The sequence below is a fragment of the Chrysemys picta genome, chromosome 5 (genome assembly GCF_011386835.1).
Source record: "Chrysemys picta bellii isolate R12L10 chromosome 5, ASM1138683v2, whole genome shotgun sequence".
In the NCBI taxonomy this organism is placed as follows: domain Eukaryota; kingdom Metazoa; phylum Chordata; order Testudines; family Emydidae; genus Chrysemys; species Chrysemys picta.
The window spans coordinates 24,033,143-24,056,435 of record NC_088795.1 but is presented as its reverse complement, the minus strand read 5'-3'; the positions used below and the strand labels follow the sequence as shown (position 1 = coordinate 24,056,435).

The 23,293-nt window shown below is 40.2% G+C and overlaps 1 protein-coding gene across 14 annotated transcripts in view; it reads left to right on the top strand.

The window, feature by feature from the left end:
- Positions 1-23,293, top strand: part of MMRN1 (multimerin 1) — a 68,943-nt gene that overhangs the window by 12,356 nt on the left and 33,294 nt on the right. For all 14 annotated transcript variants that reach the window (XM_024103107.3, XM_065596106.1, XM_065596115.1 and 11 more), the window contains 2 exons: positions 17,125-17,244; positions 20,300-20,406. In XM_024103107.3, coding sequence (XP_023958875.2) covers positions 17,125-17,244; positions 20,300-20,406 — 227 coding nt within the window. The remainder of the gene's footprint in view (positions 1-17,124; positions 17,245-20,299; positions 20,407-23,293) is intronic.

The window sequence follows — 23,293 nt, the reverse complement described above, 5'->3', positions numbered from 1 at the left end:
CTTTGTGTTCCTGAACTGCCCCTGTTAGAGGGTATGCAGTGGTGGTGAAGCTGTGTTGGTCCCAAGATATTAGAGACAAAGTAGGTGAGGTAATATCTTTTATTGGACCCACTTCTGTTGGTTAGAGAGACAAACAGAAGTGGGTCCAGTAAAAGATGTTACCTCCCCCACCTTGTCACTTTGTTGAAGGAATCACGAACTATTAAAATATGGTGCTGCCTAATAAAAAAAAAGATTAATTGAAAGCCAAACCAAGTGGCACTGCAGCACCATTAACATTCATGACTGGGTACTTGTTAGACCAGGGGTCGGCAACGTTCGGCAAACGGCTCGCCAGGGTAAGCACCCTAGCGGGCCGGGCCACTTTATTTACCTGCTGACGCGGTAGGTTCGGCCGAGGGCGGCCCCCACTCGCCGCGGTTCTCCGTCCCGGGCCAATGGGGGTGGCGGGAAGCGGTGTGGGCCGAGGGATGTGCTGGCCGTGGCTTCCCGCCGCCCCCATTGGCCCGGGACGGTGAACCGTGGGCAGTGTGGGCCGCGATCAGCCAAACCTGCCGCGTCAGCAGGTAAATAAACTGGCCCGGCCTGCTAGGATGCTTACCCTGGTGAGCCGCGTGCCAAACGTTGCCGATCCCTGTGTTAGACCAACTGTCTTTAGTGAATAATCTCGCCACTGGGCAGAGTAGCTTGGGTGAGTCACTTACCTTGTTTGTAAAATTCCTTACACTTTAAATGGGGACGAATCATTACTTACCTCAACGAGGTGTTGAGGCTTCCCTAATTGTTGGTAAGTGTTTGGCTATTTGGCGTAATGGTGCAAAGTATTGCTATTTTTCAGTAATATTTATCACTATGTGGCTATACAATAGAGGTTTCCTCTTCTACAGTGCTTATTTACATCTTAATGCTAAAAATATAAACTTGTTTTTTCTCTTTAATTTAAACAAAAGATAACTGACAAACTCCTAGAAACATCTCCCTGCACGGTATGCAGGGATTTGATCTAAAGCCTTTGGGCAATGAAAAGATTCCCATTGACCTTGCTGGGCTTTGGAGCAGGCTCTGTGTGCAAGTGATAACAGACACAAATGACCAGAGTCCATTTGGTCTAACCTAGGAAGAGATTACAGTAAGGAGAGCACTTCCATAAAAGCAGTATTCCACTGAAGTTCTCAAAGATGAATATAGTGTGTTATAACAAACTCCTTGTCACAGTGGTCTGGGTAAACTGGAGTTAAACTGGATCACTTTATTGGTGAGATCATGCAACTATCACCAATTTCATATTTGTTTGAATGAAGAAATAGGTGAAAGCTTTCACACTTGATAAAACTGAAGTCCCTAGGCTTTTCCACATTGATTCAGCTTCCAACTGGTGTAACTACTGACTAGGAAATGGAATTTCTCAGCCTTTCTAAACCCCTCAAAAACAGCCATAGCGAACTCTGGCAGACCTCCCTTTGCAGTATTCAACAACTTACAATTAATGTTCACAATACCACCATGGAGTAGGTGCGTATTGTCCCTATTTCCTAGTTTGCGGGGGCCGGGGGGAGAAATGGATATAGAGGGCCAAATTCAGCCCTGGAGTAAGTGAGCTCACTGGAGTCTCTCCCATCAGGGCTGGATGTGTTAAATAGTTAAATAAACCTCATGTTAAATAGTATCTTTTTCCAGGAGTAGCCCCATGGAAGTTAGTGGGGTTAGTTGAGGACTAAGCTACTACTACTCCACTCAAATCTCATTTTGCTCAAACCCCATATACCAGGTTAAGTTGCAAAGCAAGAATTAGATATCGCATTGAGATATTACAGGGATGAGTTGCAGTATAGGGTAATAAGATGGATCAGAATGCCAAACTCAAGCCACATGACCTGTCACTCTGAGCTAACTCCTATAGTACAAGGTTAGATTTGATCCTGGTGGTCTTTCAGGTAGAATGGTTAATATTCTGCTTCTCATTCCAAGATCCTAATTCTTCATAGTCCTATAATATAGTCATAACTATATGTGAGAATGTTTACAACAATTTAAGGAGACTTGGGTTCTATTCCTGGCTCTGTTACTGGCTTGCTGGGTGACCCTGTGCAAGTCACTTCACCTCTCTGCCTCAGTTTCCCCATCTGTAAAATTGGGGTTCTGATACTGACCACCTTTGTTAAGCACTTTGAGATCTACTGTGAGATGAAAGTGCTATTTAAGAGCTAAATATTAACTATTTTAAATAAATGTGGGGTTTTTTACATCCCCACAAAGTACTTAAACATGATTACGGCTAACCCTTTTTTGCAGTAATGGTGTTAAATAAAATTAGACTGGCACATTGTAAAACTTGATGTCAATACATATGGCTTTCTTTGAGTTTCCTTCATTGTGTAGTGAGCATAGCACAAATATGTCAATAGCTTTACAGTGCATTATCTTTAAGCTATTAAAAACTTCTAACTTAGAAATCCACCTTGCCCTTTACTTTATTTTGAATGGGCACATCCATCTTTTGTTAAATTCAGTTTGAAACAGACTCTTCCAGTGACCTTGTATAAGGTATCTGACCTCATACCCTTCACAGCAACCCATTGTGTTAGCATATGTACAGACACACCGATGTCAAAAGGTTCCGTATACAAAGCACAATAGGAAGAGACCTTGAAGAAGGGGAAGAGATAATAGGGAAAAAAAACCATAACATCACTTATTATGTGATAACATTATTTTGTGGAGGGAGGAAATCAGCACCTTTCCCAAGATCTACAATATGTATCTACATTATAACTTTAATTATCCAACTATTCTGCCTTTCGAAAAAGGGTCATGTGCCCTGCTGACTATTAGTTATAATGGAAATTCCCTCAGTAATACCTAACCCTGATTAGCTGAACTTAATCATTGTCCCAGAAGACATTTGGATAATAAAGTTGTTTTGCATATATACACATTACATGTACATTAGAGCAGGTGAAAAATAAGCATCTTTTTGCAAACATTTTCATGAAAAATTCATTCCTTTTGGTTAATATTCAAAATGTCATCAAAAAAGGTCAAAATAATCAAATTTTGGAAAAATTCCACCAGTTCGCTGTGTGCTGCTTTGTTTGTGTATAGGTGTGTGTGCATATGCTTAAGAAATAAAAAATATTCCTCATAAGTTTATCATAGTTTTAAATAATTTGGTACTAACTAATCGTTATTAGTGATCACTTTATTTAGAGAATACTCCCACCACCAGGCCACTCCATGCTGTGCAGACAATTAAAACAAAATAAAAATCACTATAAAAATCCATTAAAAAATAGCAAAAGTCAAACAATGTGGCAACCCAAAAACAAGGGGATCCTATACAGAAATAGAATTAAAAACTGGATTAGCCACTTTAAAATTTTATTTTCTATCCTACTGTAGTTATGTAAATATGGCAAATGGTCCTTTAATTGGGGCATGAATTATAATATCCAATGGCAGGGTTATATCTGTTACCTGACAGTAATGTGCTCGGCACTACATGATGCACAATGAAGACAGTACTTGTCCCAAAGAGCTTCAACTCTAGTAGACAGAAATACCAAACATAGGCACTAAGGTACTGGATCAGAGCAGTGCTCCACATAGTTCAGAATCCTGCCTCCGGTGGTGGCCAGGACCAGATGCTCCAGAGGAAGATGCAAAAAATGTTGCAGTAGGCAGTTATGGGATAACCTGCTTCAAAAAAGAATTTCCTCCTTGCCCCCAATAAGCTCTAATACATGAGGCATTTTGTCCCTTCATAACCTTTTTTTTGAAGCAGTTCCTTTTATATTTCTGGATTTTCATATTATCCATATAAATGTCTAAAGCATTTCTGAATCCTGCCAAGCTCTTCGCCTCCGTGAGTTCCATAGTCTAATCGTACGTCACGTGAAAAAGTATTTCCTTGTGTTTTTTTTTAATGGCCACCTTCACTGAATGACCCTTTGAAGATGGGAATCACAGAGAAACTCAGAGGGGAAAAGCTAATTAGAGGACTGGTTGGTTTTGTATTATGTTCAGTGTAGTTCTTTTCTTGTAGGGCAGGCATGCAGAAGCAATGAGTCTCAAAGAGGGACATAATGTATCCATTGAACAGTATTAATACTTTTCACCACCTCTCATCACTATACCAAAGGTTACCAACCACTCAAACTAGTTTGAGTGACAGAGTAGGGTTTAGTCCTTTAAGTTAGTGGGTATTCCACACCACAGGGCTTCCACAATTGAACACCAAATGAGTGCTGGCTATTTAGAGGTGGGCCTGAGCAGTGAAAAATGGAGCCTGACCTACAAAGTTGAACATTCTAGGCAGAGACCCCGTCTCTGTCTCCTTGTTATCTACTAAGTTAGTTAATTGGTGAAGCACATTACTACTGTTGACGCCACGTAAGACAAATATTAGTTGACTGGACAATTGGACAACCTGGATCAAAGCTAATTTTCTAGCTCAAATTGACTTGCTGCATGATATATGTGATCATTTAGGGCCCAATTCTGTTCTCAGTTAGTGTAAATTCAGAGTAATTCATTGACTTTATGTGGGCAGAGCAGCATGACTGCAGCTAAACAGATCTTGCTATCCTTTTCCCATAGCCAAGCTGATCATGGCTATTCCGACTGGCCACTGGTCTCAGGAATTGGACTTAATTACGTTCCTAAAATGGAAAGTGCTATAGAAGTGCAAAGCCTTATAATTGACTCAGTGGGCCTCGGAGAGCAAGCGAGCTGCAGTTTAATATTAACAACACTTTATTGACAACTATTATAGGGCTTTATTATAGCGCTGTAAGTGTTGTAAAAAACCAAACCCTGAATTGATAGCAATTTACTGTTTTAGGACTAGTTGTCATTTAACTACTTAAAATGCCATAAGCAAGAAAGTTACAATAAAAATTAAATGAAGAGTTGTTTTGGAACTACACCATTGGGTCCAATATGACTCAACTTAACTTACAACAAAGGCTAGATTACCACAATATTTCACTGCAAGTGGTAGTGTAATGATTTTATTATGTTGGGGGTACAGAGGCAGTCACAGGCTAATCCATACAGGGTCTCAGAGACCTCTATAAACCTATCTTTCTACCCCGAATATGCTGCTATTCATTGCGATTATTACATCTATTAAGGAGAGAAAGGTTTAATCAACCCAACAGCCATGATGGATTTGCTCAGTTGTCATAGGTGATGTGTGTGCTGCAACAATTCCTAGACATAACCAGTGCTCTGAAATTCTCAGCAGTTCCCTGTATATTTTTGTGATGTTTTTGACATGGAGGAATGTGTAGCGAACATAGAAATAAAAGCTGATGCACAGTGTTCACCGTACAATCTGGCTGCTTCAATGACCGAGAACAGCTGTAAACCCGGTTTAACCGATTGGTTAAGCCACATTTATGGATGCTTTGCATCACCAGAGTTGCACATGGTGGTGAATCTGGTCTTTTGGAGTTTTAAATTCAGTGGAGAGAGATTCTCGAGTGGATTTCAGAAGACCTTGGATATCCCTGTATTTTAGACACGCCATCTTAAGCCCTGCTTTTTATCTTACCTGTGAGCTGTGATTACTGCACTTTCACAACGGTCTGTATGGAGAGAGGCCTCCTGTGTAAGGTTGCTCTAGTAACTAGCAGGAGATACTTGAAGAGTGAGTGGTCCTTAACCTTCCTTCCCAGAGCCTAAGTCAAGTACTTCCTCTCCAGTAGTGTAAGGAGATGATGATATTCCTGAACCTTGTCTCTAATCCCCCAGTCTAGCAGCTTTTAATTTTCCTATCTGTGTATTCTGAGCACGTTTAGTACCATTGTGATCCCAGCACGCAAAGCATATTGCTAAACCAGGTACTGGCATTATTTCACCAACTCATTGCTATGTTATATACTAGGTATTAGGGTTAATAATGTATCTCCATGGCCGGTCCATGTAACTACCTGATGTGTCACTATAGCCCCATGGCAAGGAATTTATAATGTCCCAAATAGAACTTTAACAGGGAGTACTTACAAGAATTTCATTGCTGAATGCAGAAGTGAAAGGTTTAGTATGGTTAAGTACTGATGGATCACTAAACATGCTTCTATAAGGTGACAAAGGCAAACCTGCACACTGCATGGATTTTTTCATTTAGCTAGGTTGAATAGGGCTGATACAGTTCAGGGAGGTGGTGGGGGACTAATTTATTTGCATCAGTACTGCAACGATGTTCTGTTACAGATGATCATTCCCAGTAGTAGTGCCCCGTGCATGGAATGAATGGACAGGCAATGTAGTTCAGTTGTGAGATTAACATTACAAATAGCTATAATATACAGTGTTGGATGAGTCGCTTTTGGGACTTGGCACACAGAGTGACAGTAAAGGCTACTTGGGGTTGTTGGAGTTCTGCTCTGCAGTGTTTACAGGTACCAGCACACTAAAAACTATCACTTGTCTTTTCCCGCAACCACTCAGGAAGGAAGGAAAGAGGTGTTATGTGAGCTGCCCCTGTAATTATGAAACTTAAGTGAAAATGCTAATTGCTGAAAACAAACATTGTGGTTTAGAAAAAACAGCAACATCTAAAATGCAGGTTTTCTAAGCCTCAGGCTGGTGGTTAAAATTACAAGGTATTAGAGAGGCAGGCTCTGTTTTGGAATACAGTACTCAATACAGTACTAAAGGAATCCAGCCCATCTCTCCAAGTGGCATTTTTGCAACATGCACAAGGAATTTATTACAGAGGAACGCTCTCGGTATAGCTCTTCCCTTCGCTCCTTCAGTAAGAGGCCAAATTGGGGCACTTAGTTTCCTCTTCAGCTCAGATTGCGATGAAGTGATGCTCTAAATGCCCATGGTTTTGCTTTCTAAAGTCTGCAATATTTTTAAGGTGGTAATAACTGCTCCCGCTCTCCCCGTTATACTAATTACTTTAATGTTAAATGTTTATTTACTCTCTATTTAAAGGTAACACATAAGAATATATGTATTTAATAGTTCGGTCTTAGTAACAATAAAATCGTGAGATAGGAGTAGTCAGGCTTGATTGCATTTATTAATAAAGTCGCCTATATTATTAAGACTAGCTCATAATAAGAAGAGGTGTATAATACCTAATCTTTATGGAACCGAAGCTTGCAACCACTGACACAAATGACAGGCTGGTCCTAGGACTGTCTATTGCATCAGTAACTCAAACTTAATCTTTTATAGACCGATTGTTGTCAAGCCATAACTTCTCTTTTTACACATGACACTTACGTATAGCTCCTTTTCTCTGGTACATGTTGCAAACTCCCAAGTACATATTGCAAGAGCCAGACTTTCGATAGTAATGTGGTTAGTACATTTTGCAGTTAAAAACACTTCTTCTGATACACAGGATATTATATGAAACGTTCTACTCTTACTAAACTAAATTTTCCACTCTTAGTAAAGGTTGCATGAGTTAACATTTATTATTGCAAATTATTCTTAAAGTTTGATAGGGGTTTAGTTCACTTAACAATAGGCCTTTTCTTAGCAACAGGCCCTTTGGCTTAATGGTCAACATATGCCTTGTTTCATGTTCCATGTGAGCAGCAAGTTTCTCACATTATTGTCACTCCTTCCCATTATACAGATTAAGATTACACTCACAAATTTGCCAGTTAGCGTTAGGATTTAGTTCCAAACCATTCACATAGGTCTGACATTCAGTTCTTTGCTGTATTTCTTATCAGGTGCACCTGTAACATCTATTTAAATTTGCACAGAAAATATGAACTCTCACAGATATGAACACAATGAACACTTTAGAAAATGAATGCACTAATTCCTAGAAATAAATGTGTCAAGAAAAAGAACAGCAGCTAGGTGTCCTCGTATGTTCTCACAAGGTCTTTCTTTTGCGGCCTGTTTCTTGTGTGCTGAAAGTGGTTTAAAAGGCAAATTTCATACTGAAAATGAAGGAAGGGAAGATTCTGCTGCTTGTGCTCCTAGTAAGTACTAAGGGCCTGATCCAAAACCCACTGAAGTCCCTAGAAAAACTCCCATTGACTTCTATGGGTTTTGCATCAGGGCCTTGTCCTGCAAGGAGTTCCACTGAAATAAATCAAACCACTTGAAGAGAAAGGTACTTCGCAGTGGCAGAATCCACAAGTGATGGGTAAGTCAATTTACAAATTTCCTGAAACTAAATACAAAAAGTGTGTCCTCAGCTCCATGCAGTCTCACTGAACTGCTAGCTAAGGATAAGTAAGGATAGCCTATTATTTTCAGATTAGAGGATAACTAAGCCGACTGTGAAAATCAGTACTGTTGAATGTCAGGTGAGACGCAATCATATAAGCAGGCAGTAAGCCAAAAGAATGATCGCATGTGGGACTTCATGCTTGTGGCTGATTAGGTTATGGGAGATAATACTCGAGAAAAAGATCTCAAATTTAACTGTAACTATGAGCATTTTAGAGACTGGATATAGGTTGGTTTCTCAGCTGTATTTTGAGGGCTTACTTTCAAACTAGGCTAATGGAAGTATTTTTGAATGGTTAGTTTACACGTTGACTGCAGGAAATGTTGGTTATTTTGACTGGGCTCGGAAAGGTCAGGTGTAGCTGTCAGTTGGACTTTGAAATAGTGGAGTAAAGGTCTCAAATCCCACCCCAGCTTACCTGACATGTCAGTCACAGGATAGTCCTTATTTTATCTGAGCCAGTTTACTGATCCCTAGAAATGATAAGAAGCTAATAGGTGAGTGGAAGCTGTGGACTGACACTGCAGCATTGGAAAGAAGATTTAATGGCTCATGATATTAAATCAAAATTTGAATAACACAACGGGACTGTTCACTGTCCAAGATATCAACATGCTATGTGCGACAAAGGAAATGAATGATGACAGAAAAGCATCTGTTTTGGAGAATGCAGGACAAAATGTCAGGGCCTTGAATCCTGAGCAAACAAATTGTACACCTTTATTTCCCCTTATTCTTTTATATCAACAAGAGTGCACTCTCTCTCTCTCTCTCTCTCTCAATAAAAACTACATATGTCAAAGACAGCCTCAATTGAATGTGGTACCATTACATGCAAACTGATTTGAGCTGTTGGAATTCTCCAAATTTACTTTAAATTTGCATATATATTTTTTTTGCATTCCATTTAGCATGGACAATGAAAATAGACTAGTCAATTTCACTTTTTATTGTCCATTTCTAGCCAGTATAAGCATTTTTTTACCTTTCAATTGGGATTAATAAAATCAGAGATTTTAAGGCCAGAAGGGACTATTACAGGTATCTACTCTGACCTGCATGATAGAGGCCACAGAACCTCATCTAATAATTTCCCCATCAAGTCCGTAACTTTTGCTTGAGTTACAGCATATCTTTTAACAAGATATCCAGTCTTAGCTCAGGTGGCATCTACACTTGTGAGCTGGGGGTGTGGTTCCCAGCTCATGTACGCATATTTCTGCTAGCTCAATGAGAGCTAGCGTGAGTATAGGTGGGAGTCTAGTCCCAGTAGCATGGGCAGTGGTGGCATGGCTCAGCCGTGCTGAATACAAAGTCACCTGAACTCTGTGGATGCGTATTCAGGATAGGGAAGTCGCACCACTGCTGCCTGTGCGACTATGCTAGTGCTACTACTTATACTTGTCTAGCTCTCGTTGTGTACATGAGCTGAGAATCACATCCCTAGCTCATAGTACAGACATAGCCTCAGAGAGTGCAAGTGATCGAGAATCCATCATGTCTTTAGGTACTGAACAGGTGAAGAGTCTCTTATTATGTCACCCATTGGGTACCAAGAAAATGATTGAGGGGGAAATAATTGATCCTGTTGTTTTTGGGCTCTTGTGCAGTAGCAAAACACTGTGATGTTTCTTTCTGTTCTTAGTATGCTGATTTGCATTATATAAATGTGCAGACTCTCTCAGTACAAATACTTGGCAGGCTGTTTAAATCAAGCTAAGCAATATTCTCATTGGAATCTTTTATAAAATAAAAATGTATGGATATATTTCTATGAATCATGGGTTTTGTAACATCTTGTTTCTACATAATCTAAATTCAAGGCCTGACTCAACCTAACTGTGTTCCTTATATACACTATTTTCAGATGGGGAAAACTTATTATGAGGTTAATGTTTTTTAATAAAAGACATAATCATTGCAACCCTTACTCACATGAGCAGTCCCATTGAAGTGAGATTCTACCCTGACTTGCATCTTGATTAGCATTTAAGTTTATGCAGAATGAGCATAAAATGCTACCAGAACAGAATTCTTCTCTCAAAGCTTTTCTGAATTAAAACGTGCACCAGTTAAAGAAAAATTGTTTTAAAATGAAATAATTAAAGAGGTGCAAATCTATGTATGGACTCCTTTAAGTATCTAAATAACTATAAATCAATCAATAAGTCAATCAATTTAAAATTAGCCAAAGAAGGGTTTACACTTTTAAAACTTTTGATTTAAAAATACATCTTTGGTTAAAGAGGGACCTCTTCTAATACATGCAAAGATTCACTTATACCAGGGTGGGCATTTTACACTCACTCTACGCTTCTTTTGAACAGGTGCAAGTAACTATAAATAGTGTAAGGCAGTAGAAACTTAGCCCAACTGATCTACCTGCATGAATGTGGAGTAGCTAAATGTGGTAAAAGCTGCAAGATGAGACACAAATAAAGGAAAATCATCCTTTTTTTTTAAAAAAGCAGTATTTCTTTGCACACCATACTGCTACACAACACTATAGGGCCATGCTTTAACAAAGCACTTAAGCATGCACTTAACTTGAAGTCAATGGGAAGGTTCACATGCTTAAAGTTAACTATGTGCTTATGTCTTTTGCTGCACTGGAGCCTTAGAAAGAAAGTGAAGAATCTCATATCCAGTTTAAATTGTAAGGGGAATTTACATAGATGCAATTGGTTTCAGAAGTTGGAATATGATAAGAACGCTGGACTCAACACCCCTATTCCTGAATTTTACTTTACTATTCTATGAGTCTGATTCTCCACAGCTTTGTACCTTGGGGAGACGTACATGTCAGTGCATGGCAGGTGTAACATGCTACCATTCTCATTTAGTAGCATTTTACAACCATTTTGCACTGGTGTAAATGATGACACAAAGTGCAAAGTCGGGGAGAACCAGGCTCTGTATCGCCTACACTATTCCATGCAATGTATACAGTGAATATCATCTGAATCAATCACAGAGCCATGTGTTGCCTTTAATTAATGCTCCAGATCTAGGTCCTTTTGTATTTCTTCAGCTACACAGTAATCCCATGGTTCAATGCAGTTCAACTGTGCAGATTCAATATTGCATCAGTTAAAAGCTAAGTAATCTAATTTACTTGTGGATAAAAATAAACCCCTTTTCAGCAGCAGTACAAAACGAGTAAGGGAGCAGAACTAAATCCATGCCCTTTGGGCTTTTAGCTAACGGTAGTGTGCATTTTGCCGGGGTTTAGGAACAGTTGCAAGGCTTGTTCAGAAGCGTCATCTGTGTTTCTAAGCAAATGGAAGCAACTGCTCTAAGTTACAGAGCTTCCAGTGGATGTTCTTTTTTGCTTTGTAATGTATTTACAGTGGCGACATGATACGGAAGTGGTTATTACAGCCTCGTAAACGTCCATTCTCCCAGTCGCCCCAGGGAAATAAACATTTTTTTGATGGTTGAATAAATTACATTTCACTTTACATTTGCATCAGTCATCCTAATCATAAGGGGCCCGATCCAAAGCCCATAGAAATACTCCCTCCATTCACTTCAATGGCCTTTGGTATAAGTCCCCAATGAACAAGCTGATTTTGTCAGCGGGCTGGTAAATTTTCATGACAATTTTGCAAGGCTAGCCTTCTTTATAGAAAGGGGGCTGATTGAACTGCTCCAAAGCAGGAGACACATGTCCCCGCTTAAAAATACCCCTTTTTTTCTTGCAGTTGTTGGAATTAAATGGAATATTTTTGTCTTGTTTTTTAATTACAGTTCAGTGATCTCTATTGTTCCTCCAACGCTGGCTTGGTGGTGTGATTAGTATAAGAATCCTGGCCTCATTCTGCTTGTTCAAGGCAATGTATTATATTAACTGATGTGTTTAGGAGCACCTTTATGGCTATGTGTGAATTTTGCATAACCATGTAGTGCAGCTAAACAATTCTGGCTCACAAGGAGACAAGATCCTCAGCTGGTGTAAACTGATGACTCTATATTGACTTCAGTGGATTTTGCTGCTCTATTCCTCTGGAGGATCTGGCTATTTCTCTGAATGCCATGAACCTAACAAATATTTTTTCTAATGCGGTTTAGAATGCAAAATTGTTTTAAATTGTTTTTTAAAAAAAACAATTGTTATTCATATGGGAAGCTCTCTCAGCAAAATCTAAGATTCTCATGTGCACGCACCACACTACACAGTTGGAAACAGGAGAAAAACCACAGTGTGGGGAGCCAGGTGAATCGTTCTGATGTATTTAATTGTCTGGATATAGTGAGTGAATTGTTGTGCATGGTCCTTTCAGCTGTGTATGTTAGGAAAGGTTGCCACCTGCTGGCTTTTACTGTTAGTGAGTGAAATAGATACACTGAGACGGAAGATTTTAATACAGAAATTGAAAGAAATTCAGCAACCCAGAAAAGGATGGTTTCAGCACCTAGAAAAAGATATAGACATTAAACCAAAGAAATTAGAACAGACCTTCACCAATGAACCCTGTGCTTGAGCAAAGTTTATGATTTTACTAGCCTTCCGCTATCTTTTAACTGGATTTGGGGCAGTGGAAAGAACGTCATTTGCTCCAACCACATTACAAAGGGGAGTTGGTATTATTGCTAAACCCCAATTCAGCAACGGACTTAATCATGTGCAGATCCCAGCCTGTCCAAGAATGAGCAACATACATTTGACTTTCAAAATGAACCTTCTGTCCCGGCAATCATTTTAACCCAACCATCTCTTTCTTCAACATATACGATCCATAATCCATGACAACTTCAGAAGCTCAGACAATCAGTGAATTATGTCTGCTCATTATCATGAATGTTATCATAAAATCATGAATGGTGTGGAGGAAGTAAATAAGGAAATGTTATTTACCTCTTCACATAACACAAGAGCCAGGGAATCACCCAATTAAGCTAATAGGGAGAAGATCTAAAATAAACAAAAGGAAGTACTACTTCATACAACGCACAGGCAACCTGCGGAACTTGTTGCCAGGGGATGTTGTAAAAGCCAAAAGGATAACTGGGCTCAAAGAAGAATTAGATAAGTTCACAGAGCACAGGTCCCTCAACAGCTATTAGCCAAGATCAGGGATGCAACTCCATGCTCTGGGTGTTCCAACTGCCAGAAGCTGGGGCTGGACAACAGGGGATGAATCACGTGTTAAATGCCCTCTTCTCTTCATTCCCTCTGAAGCATTTGGCACTGGCCATTGTTGGAAGACAGGATACTGTGGACCATTGGTCTGACACAGTATGACCATTCTTATGTTATCAAAGGTTAAACAAAAGTACAGTAAATAATGTGTGCAGTGATGTTAGCTATTTTTCATCTGCTAAGGCTGCACCACAGCTCAGGGTTCGTATGCTACTTGTTCTTACCCCACAGGCAGAGAGAGCATTTTTCTGGGGATTAGATCATTTTGAAGTTCAAAAATGCTGCTCATAATCCTGCTCCATCCACACCCTGATATCATGAGTTTATTACAATTCACTCCGACATGGCTCAGTCAGCTACAAATGGGTAAGCATCCCTACCCTGCAGTTAGCTTAATACTTTCTGCCTATTGAGGAGGAAAATGCATTATTAGTGAATATATGCTAGAGCATGGCAATGTGCTTGGTGCATGAGAGGTGGGGACTAGACGCTTCATAGGCCTGATTAGTCCCGCTCTCAAGACCTACAACATGAGAATTATTTACATTGGCTTCTTATCTTGCATTGGCAGGAGAATTGGACCCTGAGTCTCCATAATGCTTGCATTGGTGCCGGTGGGAGTGATGCTTGCTAACCTTTCCTGTACATGCAGCATGAATTTCCTCAACAACCCCAAACTCCCCTGGCATGCACCCTCCGGGGCATGGGACAGCCCAGCCACCAGCATGGCTGCTTTTTATATTGGAGCATTGGGGAGAGAGGAGAAGGCTTCCTGCATTCTTTCATCTGCAGTGCACCATAATTTGATCCTTTATCGCTATCCAGGCAAATGTCCTTGTCACTACTTAATATGGCTCAGATTCTCAGATCTAGCCATGAGGCACTTGGTGCAGAACTCAATGGCTGTGGAGCAAAGCTGGCTTTACACCCAAACACTATCCTAAATTTGGCCCTGCCAAAAGGGTGTTCTCTAGCAGCTAGGAACAGTGGAAGTGTAGAGGTATTCTTACTGCAGCCTCTTTCCAGCAATCATTTCCCCGCACCACTCCCCATGCTGGGAGCTGCAACAGGATTGTGAAAAGCTGCTACACAGGCTTTATGTCACCCAGGGATCTTCCACTCTTACTACCAATGCGATTGTTTTTGTTTTTTTAAATACAATGTTTCACAAATCAAATCTAAGTCAGTGCAAAAGGAGCGCAATAGCAACTGCAGGTTGTGACAAAGCCCACAGATTTAGAAGTCAGTATTTCCAATCTGGAATAAATTATTCCATGAAAGGTAAAGAGGATTTTCAGGTTTAAATTCCCTTTATGCAAAACAGTTGTTCTGAGTGGCTGCCTTTGCCTTTACACACCCTGTCATCATTCTTCCGTCATGCTTCATTTTCTATTTTTAAACCTAATTTTTTTTTCAGACTATTTGGTTTCAAAATTATATTTACATTTTCAACATCACTTAATGAGCTTATTTCATTGGTAGCACAAACCTAATTATGAGTCTCACCAGGGGCTCTTTTACCATCCATCTTTCCTCCAATTTAGGCTGATCAAAGATTGCTAGGCTATGAGAGAACCACTTCAGCCGTTGCCCTGATGTAGCTTGAAATTAGTTTAACCATTTTAAATACAAATGCTCTTTGCAGGTAACACTAGAGTTAATTCTTTACAGAGATCAGAGATTTATGTTGACTTTTTTTTTTTAAACAAAACAACGCTTAGCCAATATTTTGGAGTGGGCTTGGCTGCTTCCTTTCCCGTCCCCCATTGAATGCATCTAGCAACAACTATGTGTGCAAGTTCCAATAACTCGTCCACTCTCAATAATTATGATAATTAGTGGATTTGCACTATGAATCTTAAAAAGTAGGCTACGTTTCTGAAAAGTAAACGCTCTCTGTGTTTCAGGCCTTTAATGTATTTTAAAATTGGTTCTTGTGGCTGTTTTTTTTTTTCCTTTTTCCATTTTGTCCTTTGTTCAAGTGTAAAGCAATATCTAATTTTAAAAGAGTGCTACCAGATTTATCTTAGTTCATTTATTTCTGTGGGGAGAAATGTGATCTTAAATTCTAACCTTACCACTAGCTCCCCGTAGCTTTGAGTCAGTTATTTCAGGCCCCATTTTAATTTTTTGCCTCTAATTTTGAGTGCGTCAGTTGCTGGGTGGCCAGCTTTAGAAATTCAGAGGCATGATTTTTCTGACATTCTGAATACCTGCAACAGTTGAAATTGAGGATACTCAGCACTACTGAAAATCAAACTCTCCATGTCATAGGTGGGGCACCTAAAATTATAAACCATGTACCAAATTCAGCTTGAGCATAAACAACTGGCTTCAATAGAAGCTCCACCTCTGTATACAATGGCTCACTTTGTCCAGTCTTGTATTCCATATCTATAAAAAGGAGATAATATTCACCCCACATCTATGATGGGAGACTTAGTCCTTATCTTTGACACACGGTACAAAGAACTATCTCTGATCTCATTGTTATCCATGCAGAATCCTCACCTGAGCTATACCGGGTGCAAGGATTGGGGTTCAGATGCTGGAGGGGTGTATGCTGAGGACTGACGTTTTAAATGGGTGTAACCTGCAACACATTAGCATGTGTTGCCAACCACACCATATGCACAGGAGGGCAAGAGGCATGGCCACGTCCACGCACAAAAGGCTGTGTTCCCTTAGGATTACAGAGCACCAGCAGGTACTATAGCCAGAACTTATTCCTACTACTCAATAGCAAGAGACTGCTAGGAGCATATCTTTTCCTACTGCTGCATAAGTGTCCTAGGGTGGAAGGGGCTACCTGTGCCTTTTTCTCCCCTTACCTAACTCACCTGTATAACACAGGATAGGGAGTTAGCAAACATGTTATTTTTATTCTGAATTACTATGATAATTTTTGAAGTTTCCTTGTTTCCTCTCCCCATTGGTGGACTTTTATGTCCCATATGATCACATGGTGGTTGTAAGTGATTTTATGATCTCTCCGCTATAACTTTAGTGTTTGGTTCTCCATTTACTTACACCAGTTTTGCATGAGTGTAACTCCATACACGTCAAAAGAATTACTCCTGATTTACACCCTCTACGTGAGAGAAGAATCTGATCTTTATGTTTACTGTTGGAGGCTGCATTTATGTTTTCCAAATATTTATTGATGCAGTTTGCATCCACCATATGCTTGGTGCTCATAGTTCCTTTTCCTGTAAGGCTCTCAAAGCACTACACAAAGTGGGTAAATATTAGAACTGGTTAAAAATGTGGGGCGTGAAAACCTATCAATGAAATAGAAATACTGATAGAGGTGTGGATGCTGAAACTCTAGGACCCACTCCTGTGAATCCTAGACAACAAGTTTCTATGGCCTCAAAGCTAGAAAATGCCTGCTGAAGTATACTGTTAGTGTTATTTGTTTGTGTTCCTGTAGTACCTAAAGGCCTCAACTGATATTAGGATCCCTTTATACTAGATGTTCTACAAGCATTTAGTAAACAACAGTGCATGCCCTAAAATTTGTAGAGGGGCACAAAGGAATTATTATCCCCATTTTACTGATGGGGAGTTGAGGCACCGAGGGATGAAATGAGTCGCCCAAGATCGCCTGGAAATCTATGACAGAGCTTGGTGCTGTACCCAGATCTCCTGTATCCCAGTCCCCTTCCTCTTGAAGGATCATGTTCCCATCATATTTGGGGAAATGTTATTTGGATATTACAGTTTTGATTTAAAAATCAATTAAGCTGTTTCCTTCTTTCTTATACAGGAACTGGTGTGCTTATGTCCACACCAGACTCTCACCTACCGTCGTAGTGGACAACATGGAAACCTTGACATCAGGCAAAGCGAAGCCGTGTACCTGGACTACTGGAGCCTGTACTGTGAGGTGCGTGATCCTTTGCAGAAATAGCATTTGCATGCACTTTAATTATGAACGAGCAGGTAACCTGCTATTACTTTGAATGAAAAATAGCAATTCAATCCATCCTGCTTATAGCCCTAAGCCAAATATGGTGGGACAAGCATCTTGTATGATTCTTTGATCATATCGATGTAAAGTTCTGAAGCAAAACATAGTAGGTAACTCGGTGCAAATTGCTATTCAGCTACTGTACCAAGGATCAAATACTGGCCCTTCACCAGTCAGGGTAAACAGGTTTTGTGTCGAAGTTCTAAGAGGTCCCATGGAGAAAAGGAATCCCTGCCAGGGAATGACTGACTGACTTGATGCAGACACTCTTATACTAGAAGCAGCTGAGGCACTTGCAGTCCTTCAATGCGGCGCTCCCTCTGCCAGTACAGAGCCTTCTATAGATGACTGGAAGTAGGGCTGCTGTCTGATCCCCACCTCTCCCCCCCCCCCATGCCCTCCCAGGTTGTTTTGAAAAAAGGCACGTGAGAGCAGAGCTCTAAAGCACCTATGCGGTCAGAGCCTCCCACGCACAGCTTCCTTTCAAGCTCCCCACACCCACAGCTTCCCTGCAATGACGAGGCATTCCCCACACAAATGGTGTGGGCAGCATGTGGTCTGAAGGCAGTGGGCCAGACTGAGCTGTAATATTGCCAGAAAACGGGTGTACATAGGGTTAGCAAAGCAGTGCTACAGGAATGGAGTTGGTATTTGGTGGATGTGCAAAACTTGTGTAACTTACACCTGTTCTGTAGGGATCAAATTCAAATCTGAAGTGAGCAATTATAACTCCTACGGAAGGCAACAGAAGTTTCACTGTCGTACCCAAGCGGGGGAGTTGATTATTTGTGTGGCATAAGGCAATTTGAGAACCATGATGATTGTGCTGTCATTGCACCTTTAAGGTCTGGAACATTCTATGAAAAAGAGAATTCAAAAAACCAGCTCAGTCACACATGTTGCAACTGGAGTTGGCTGAAAACTGAGCCCTGGGTGTACTTTACTGATTAGAACCCACTCACTGTGCTAAGCATATTCATATTGTGTATTCCAACTGATGTGGCTATAGTTGGATTGCCTCACTGGATTCTACAAACAATCGTTTTCAATAACCTGCTAGTAGAGCTTGGGCAGGGTTTGGGGCATGGGATGAAATATGTGCAAAAAAAAAAGTTTGCAAAACATTTGTCTTTTGTTTTATTGAAAATTTTCATAATTTGGTATTTTTTTTGACCAACTTTATTTTCCAGTTCCTCTATTTGGACTGGACTTTTTCATGCATTGTCCACTTGGTGGTTGGATTGTGTACAGAGGACAGGAGTCAAGTTTAGGTTAGGAGTAGATTGAAGTTTGGCACTGCTGTCCTTCATCTCGCCTTCAGCCTTCTTTCCTTGTCTGTGATAACCTCCATCCAAAACTAATGGCCTATGCTTAAAAAGTTTTATTTCTAGAGTCCATCTGAATTTGGCCTGGTGTGTGCTTTGGTGGTTTCCCTAGTACACCTCCACTGCTACTTGGGGTGTGCCAAGGGAGAAATCTCCTAAGCGTGTCTAAGTTGTTCTAATCAGAAGGTAGGACTTATTGGCTCGCGGTCTGTGGCTCTGATCACTAGGCTATAGCATTCTCTTGTACTGTATAAACATCACGTGCTGGAGTCTGCCTGTGGTTTTGCTACTGCCTATAGCATGTACATTACTCTCCGCATTTTGGGAATGCTTTAAGTGGCTCCAGGGAAGGCCATAACATGTGTTCCTAATACACTGTGCATGAGATGAATCTTGCAGTTGTAACATTGTCTCTTTTAAGGTTTTTTTTTAATTAATTCAAAAATTTCAGGATGCAAAAATAATCTGACTTTGTAGGAAAATAAGCTCTTTAGGCTGGTTGTGTAAGTAAGTATTGCACACAGTCTTACTCTTCTAGTCAGAGCTCAGCCATGGGGGGGACAAAGGGAGAGCTTCTGGCAGCTGCAGAAAAGTAGATGATATAAGACTATCCGTTGTGAGATGGTGTTGAGATTAACTGTAGAGTAAAACAAAATAGTATTTTAGAGTTCACTGGGAGGATGTTTTCTGACACAAACCTGGTGGATTTAATCTCCAAGTTTGCCCTCTTCCAGCAGTCCTTTAGATTGGAATTGTGCTGCTATAAAAGGACTGAAGAATTCTACCTTCAGAGCTCCTGAACTTGTAACTTTAGCCCTCTCATTGGGGACAGTGTCTAGTAGCCAGTAGCGTTTTTTATCACTGCTTGTGTTTGGGGTTTATATTTAGAATGTTAAAAGGGGCAGAGGAGATTTTATAAACACACACACTAGCTTCCAGTCTAGACTGATTCTTGTATGAAATTAAGGGGGGAAGAAACAAGAAAGACCAAATGCCCAAGAGCAATTGTGGCATGTGTGTGCTGTCTCTCTGATGGGCCAAGCAACTCTAAGAACAAAATGGCTACTTTCTCTGCACTCAGGCAAAGTTCTTCATTATAAAGGTGCAGTACACTTCAAATGGAGGCAGCACAGTTACACAGTTATATCTGCCTTCATTTGACTTTCCGATTGGCTCTTGGGTTCTCTCTTCCCATCCTCCCTCAGTTCTTCACCAAGAGCCCTCTGAAGCTTCCGTCTCTGCCCCGCTCCACAAGGTTTTCCACCTTAAGTCAATTCCGTGAGGGACCAGAGCTCCTGAATGTTTAGGTGCCCAATCTAAAATACCATAAAACATAAAGGGGCCTGATTTTTTTTTAAGAAAGCACGGAGTTGACCATCATCTGAAAATCAGGCCCCTTTAAGATGTCTGAAGTTGGGCACCCAGAATCAGTAGTTAGTACTGAAAATATATGAAGGGGTTTTTGTTGTTGGGATTTTTTAATTCCTTTCATTCCAAAGTAGTTGTAAAAAAATTCATAGGTGTAATGTGCAGTGCAATGTGCTGATTGCAGATTTATCTATCTATTTATTTATGATTGATCATATCATATTCAATCTTCTGAGACACTCGTAACATTTGATTTCCAATATCTTCTTGATCTCCAGATCCCAGACGATGATCCGCCAAGCCTACAGAATCAAACATAAAATTGTGACATCACTGGAGTGGAAGTGCTGTCCTGGGTACAGTGGAGAAAAGTGTCAACCCAAAGGTGTGTCAGAGTTGTATTGATATGAATCCAATTCAGTTTAAAGAAAGAAAAGGCAATCTGATTCAAGAGCAAAAGTCCCAGATGAAAATCAGTCTAGTTCAGATATTTTCCTCACAGAATGAAATCCATTAAAATCAGAAAAGTGCAGATTGGGCCAAAAATATTGGCAACATTTATTTACTGTCCCTGCTTTCAGTTTTTACTGTTCATGCCACATTATTGAGAGGGAGAGAGAAATTACCTCCCCTACCTCTTCCCTAAATAATTAAAACTAATGAACTCTTGATTCTGATTCTATTGTGCAGCAACCTGGAATCTGTATTAAATGCTTCACTACTTCTGTCTGACCTTTTTGGGGGGCAGAGAGGGCATACAGAATTGCAGTCTCGGGGATATTAAATCAAGGTCTTCCACTGAGTACCTACTGTAAAATTAATCAACCTATGGTAGGCTGACCCCTTTGCCTTTTCAGATTCAGCCACTTGGAATATATTTCAGCCAGTAGATAAGATAATGTGCCCGAACCATTTTACCACTGAAGTCAATAGAAAAATTGTTACTGATTTCAATGGTAGCAGAATTGGACCTGCTGACTGACTTTTACAAAAAGCCACACCGGATATTATACATGGCCTACGTATAACTGTGCCTTTTTAATACAAAGCATGTAGCGTTTACCATTGCCCTGGTGATCAAACATATGGCAATGTGCTGTCATTTAACATCTGTATAACTGCGACTACTTTGCTCCTGGCCTTAAACAAACTGCCCTTGAAAAATAAGATATGGCATTAGCATACGTATTTTAAATGAATGAATATTACAAGAGAGGCTATTATATGTGGTAGGGAATTCCATCAACAGTGGTAGAATAGAGGCTGTGATTAAAAATTAATGTAGAGGAATGTAGAGAAGCCACAGCCATCCCCACCTAGGAGAGGGAAATATCGAAGAGCTCGGACCCCAGCAGTCAGGGAAGTCTCTCGTACAGTATTGAAAGCTAGTGAGCATTGGGTCAGGCTCTAATGTGGCGCGATCCGTCACCATGATTTATATCCAAAACTCCGTTTGACATTTCCAGGGTTGACTTTTTTAAAAAAATACAAAACATTGACAAAAACAGATTTAAAAAAATGAAAGCTTAAAAAGGAGGCAGAGTACAATCAAAGTAAGTGATCCAGCATCAAGGTAATATAGGAAACGAGGTTTATATCCCAATTTGTTATATATTAGTGTAGAAAAATAGAAAGGGGAGTTGTGTCGGGTTACAGATGGTGACCTAGAGTCAGAACTCCTGTCTTCTACTCCCAAATCTTCCACTAACTCGCTCTGTGACCTGGGAAAGTCACTTAACCACTCCAGTTCTCAGTTTGCCCAGCTAGAAAAATGGGATGAGACATCTCACCAGGACATAGAGAAGCTTAATTAATGAATGCTTGTAAAGCACCTGAAGGGATTTATGTAAGAACAAAGTATTCCTCTTTTCTGTCTCCAAAATCCTACCCAACCACTCCAAAGCCACTGACACCCAACTCACAAGCAGGGCTTTCGGCAAGTGAATTTGCAGAGTGGCGAGCCAATGGCTGTGTCCACGGGCCTCCCTTTCACACAGCTGGAGAGAGAACGACTATGTACACACTGTTCTGTCTCACACAGAGCTGAGTGGTCTATGTGGCCTCTCCTGACTTTGCCCTCTCTACACAGTAGAACTGTGGCTGCCTGATGCATTTATGGGAGTCCCGTGACTATGAGATGTAGATCATGGGAGATGTAGTCCAGTCACAGAGCCTGACCCATAAGGAAGAATGAACAAGGTCATAAGGTTTCAGAATTATAACTCTAATGAAACAATGTAGCGCCGTAGGAAAGCGTCATCTAATGCTGAATTGACTTGAAATGAAACGTTTACGGTCAGTTCAAAACAAAATGTTTTGGTAGGGGAATATTGAAAATTTTTTAAAATCAAGAATGCCAAAACAAAATGTTTCACCACGTCCAAAACAAAATGTTTTGTAACATTTTGTTCTGCAAAATAAATAAATAACATAAAATTATGACCTTTTCGTCCCAATATGTGATGAAAACAAATGTTGAAATATTGGAATTTCCTCACAGGATAGGAATTCTGATTTTTGCTCAGCTCTGCTTACATACAGTGCATTGTGCACCACAAAACATTTCTGGAAAGGGAAAACTGCACCTTCATGAATGTAGGTCAGGTTGCATCCAAATGCAGTATTGCAATGAAAGGCAGTAAGTTGATTTTAAGTGCATGGATTAAATTCCGTCTCCCTTCCCCCCGATTTATTTCATCTATGCTGGCTGTGGCTTAGAACACACAATATTCTCAGAATTGCGGAGAGAGTACAGTAACTATTGTTAACTCTAAATAGGTCTGCAATAATACACTTTTTCCAGCAGATGGCTCTAAAATGTTCTGAACAGAAGCAAGCAATCCACAGCGTAGTGTAAAAGACACAAAGGGCAGCAATTCAAATTTAAGCACAGAACTGTCAGAAGGATTATAATAGGGATGGGGAGGATTTTTGTAATGAAACTCAGAAACTCCCCACAGTGATTCCCCTTTAGCTGCTCCTGCTACATCAAAAATATATTCAGAGAAAAAGATGATCTAATTTCCATATTTTAATACTTCCTGAAAATCATTTCATGCATATATGTATTTAAAAATACATGGGGCAATATATTACATATCTAGCCCAAGATTTGCAAAGTTAGGAGTCTGATGTTGGGCTCCTGAATAGGTGACCTAATTTTTCAGAAGTGCTGAGTGCCCAACAGGTGCTGCTGGTTGCGCAGCACTTTTAAATAACGGGCAGTTGTTTTATTTATTATGCCTTCGAGTGGATTTACTAGGGTGACCAGA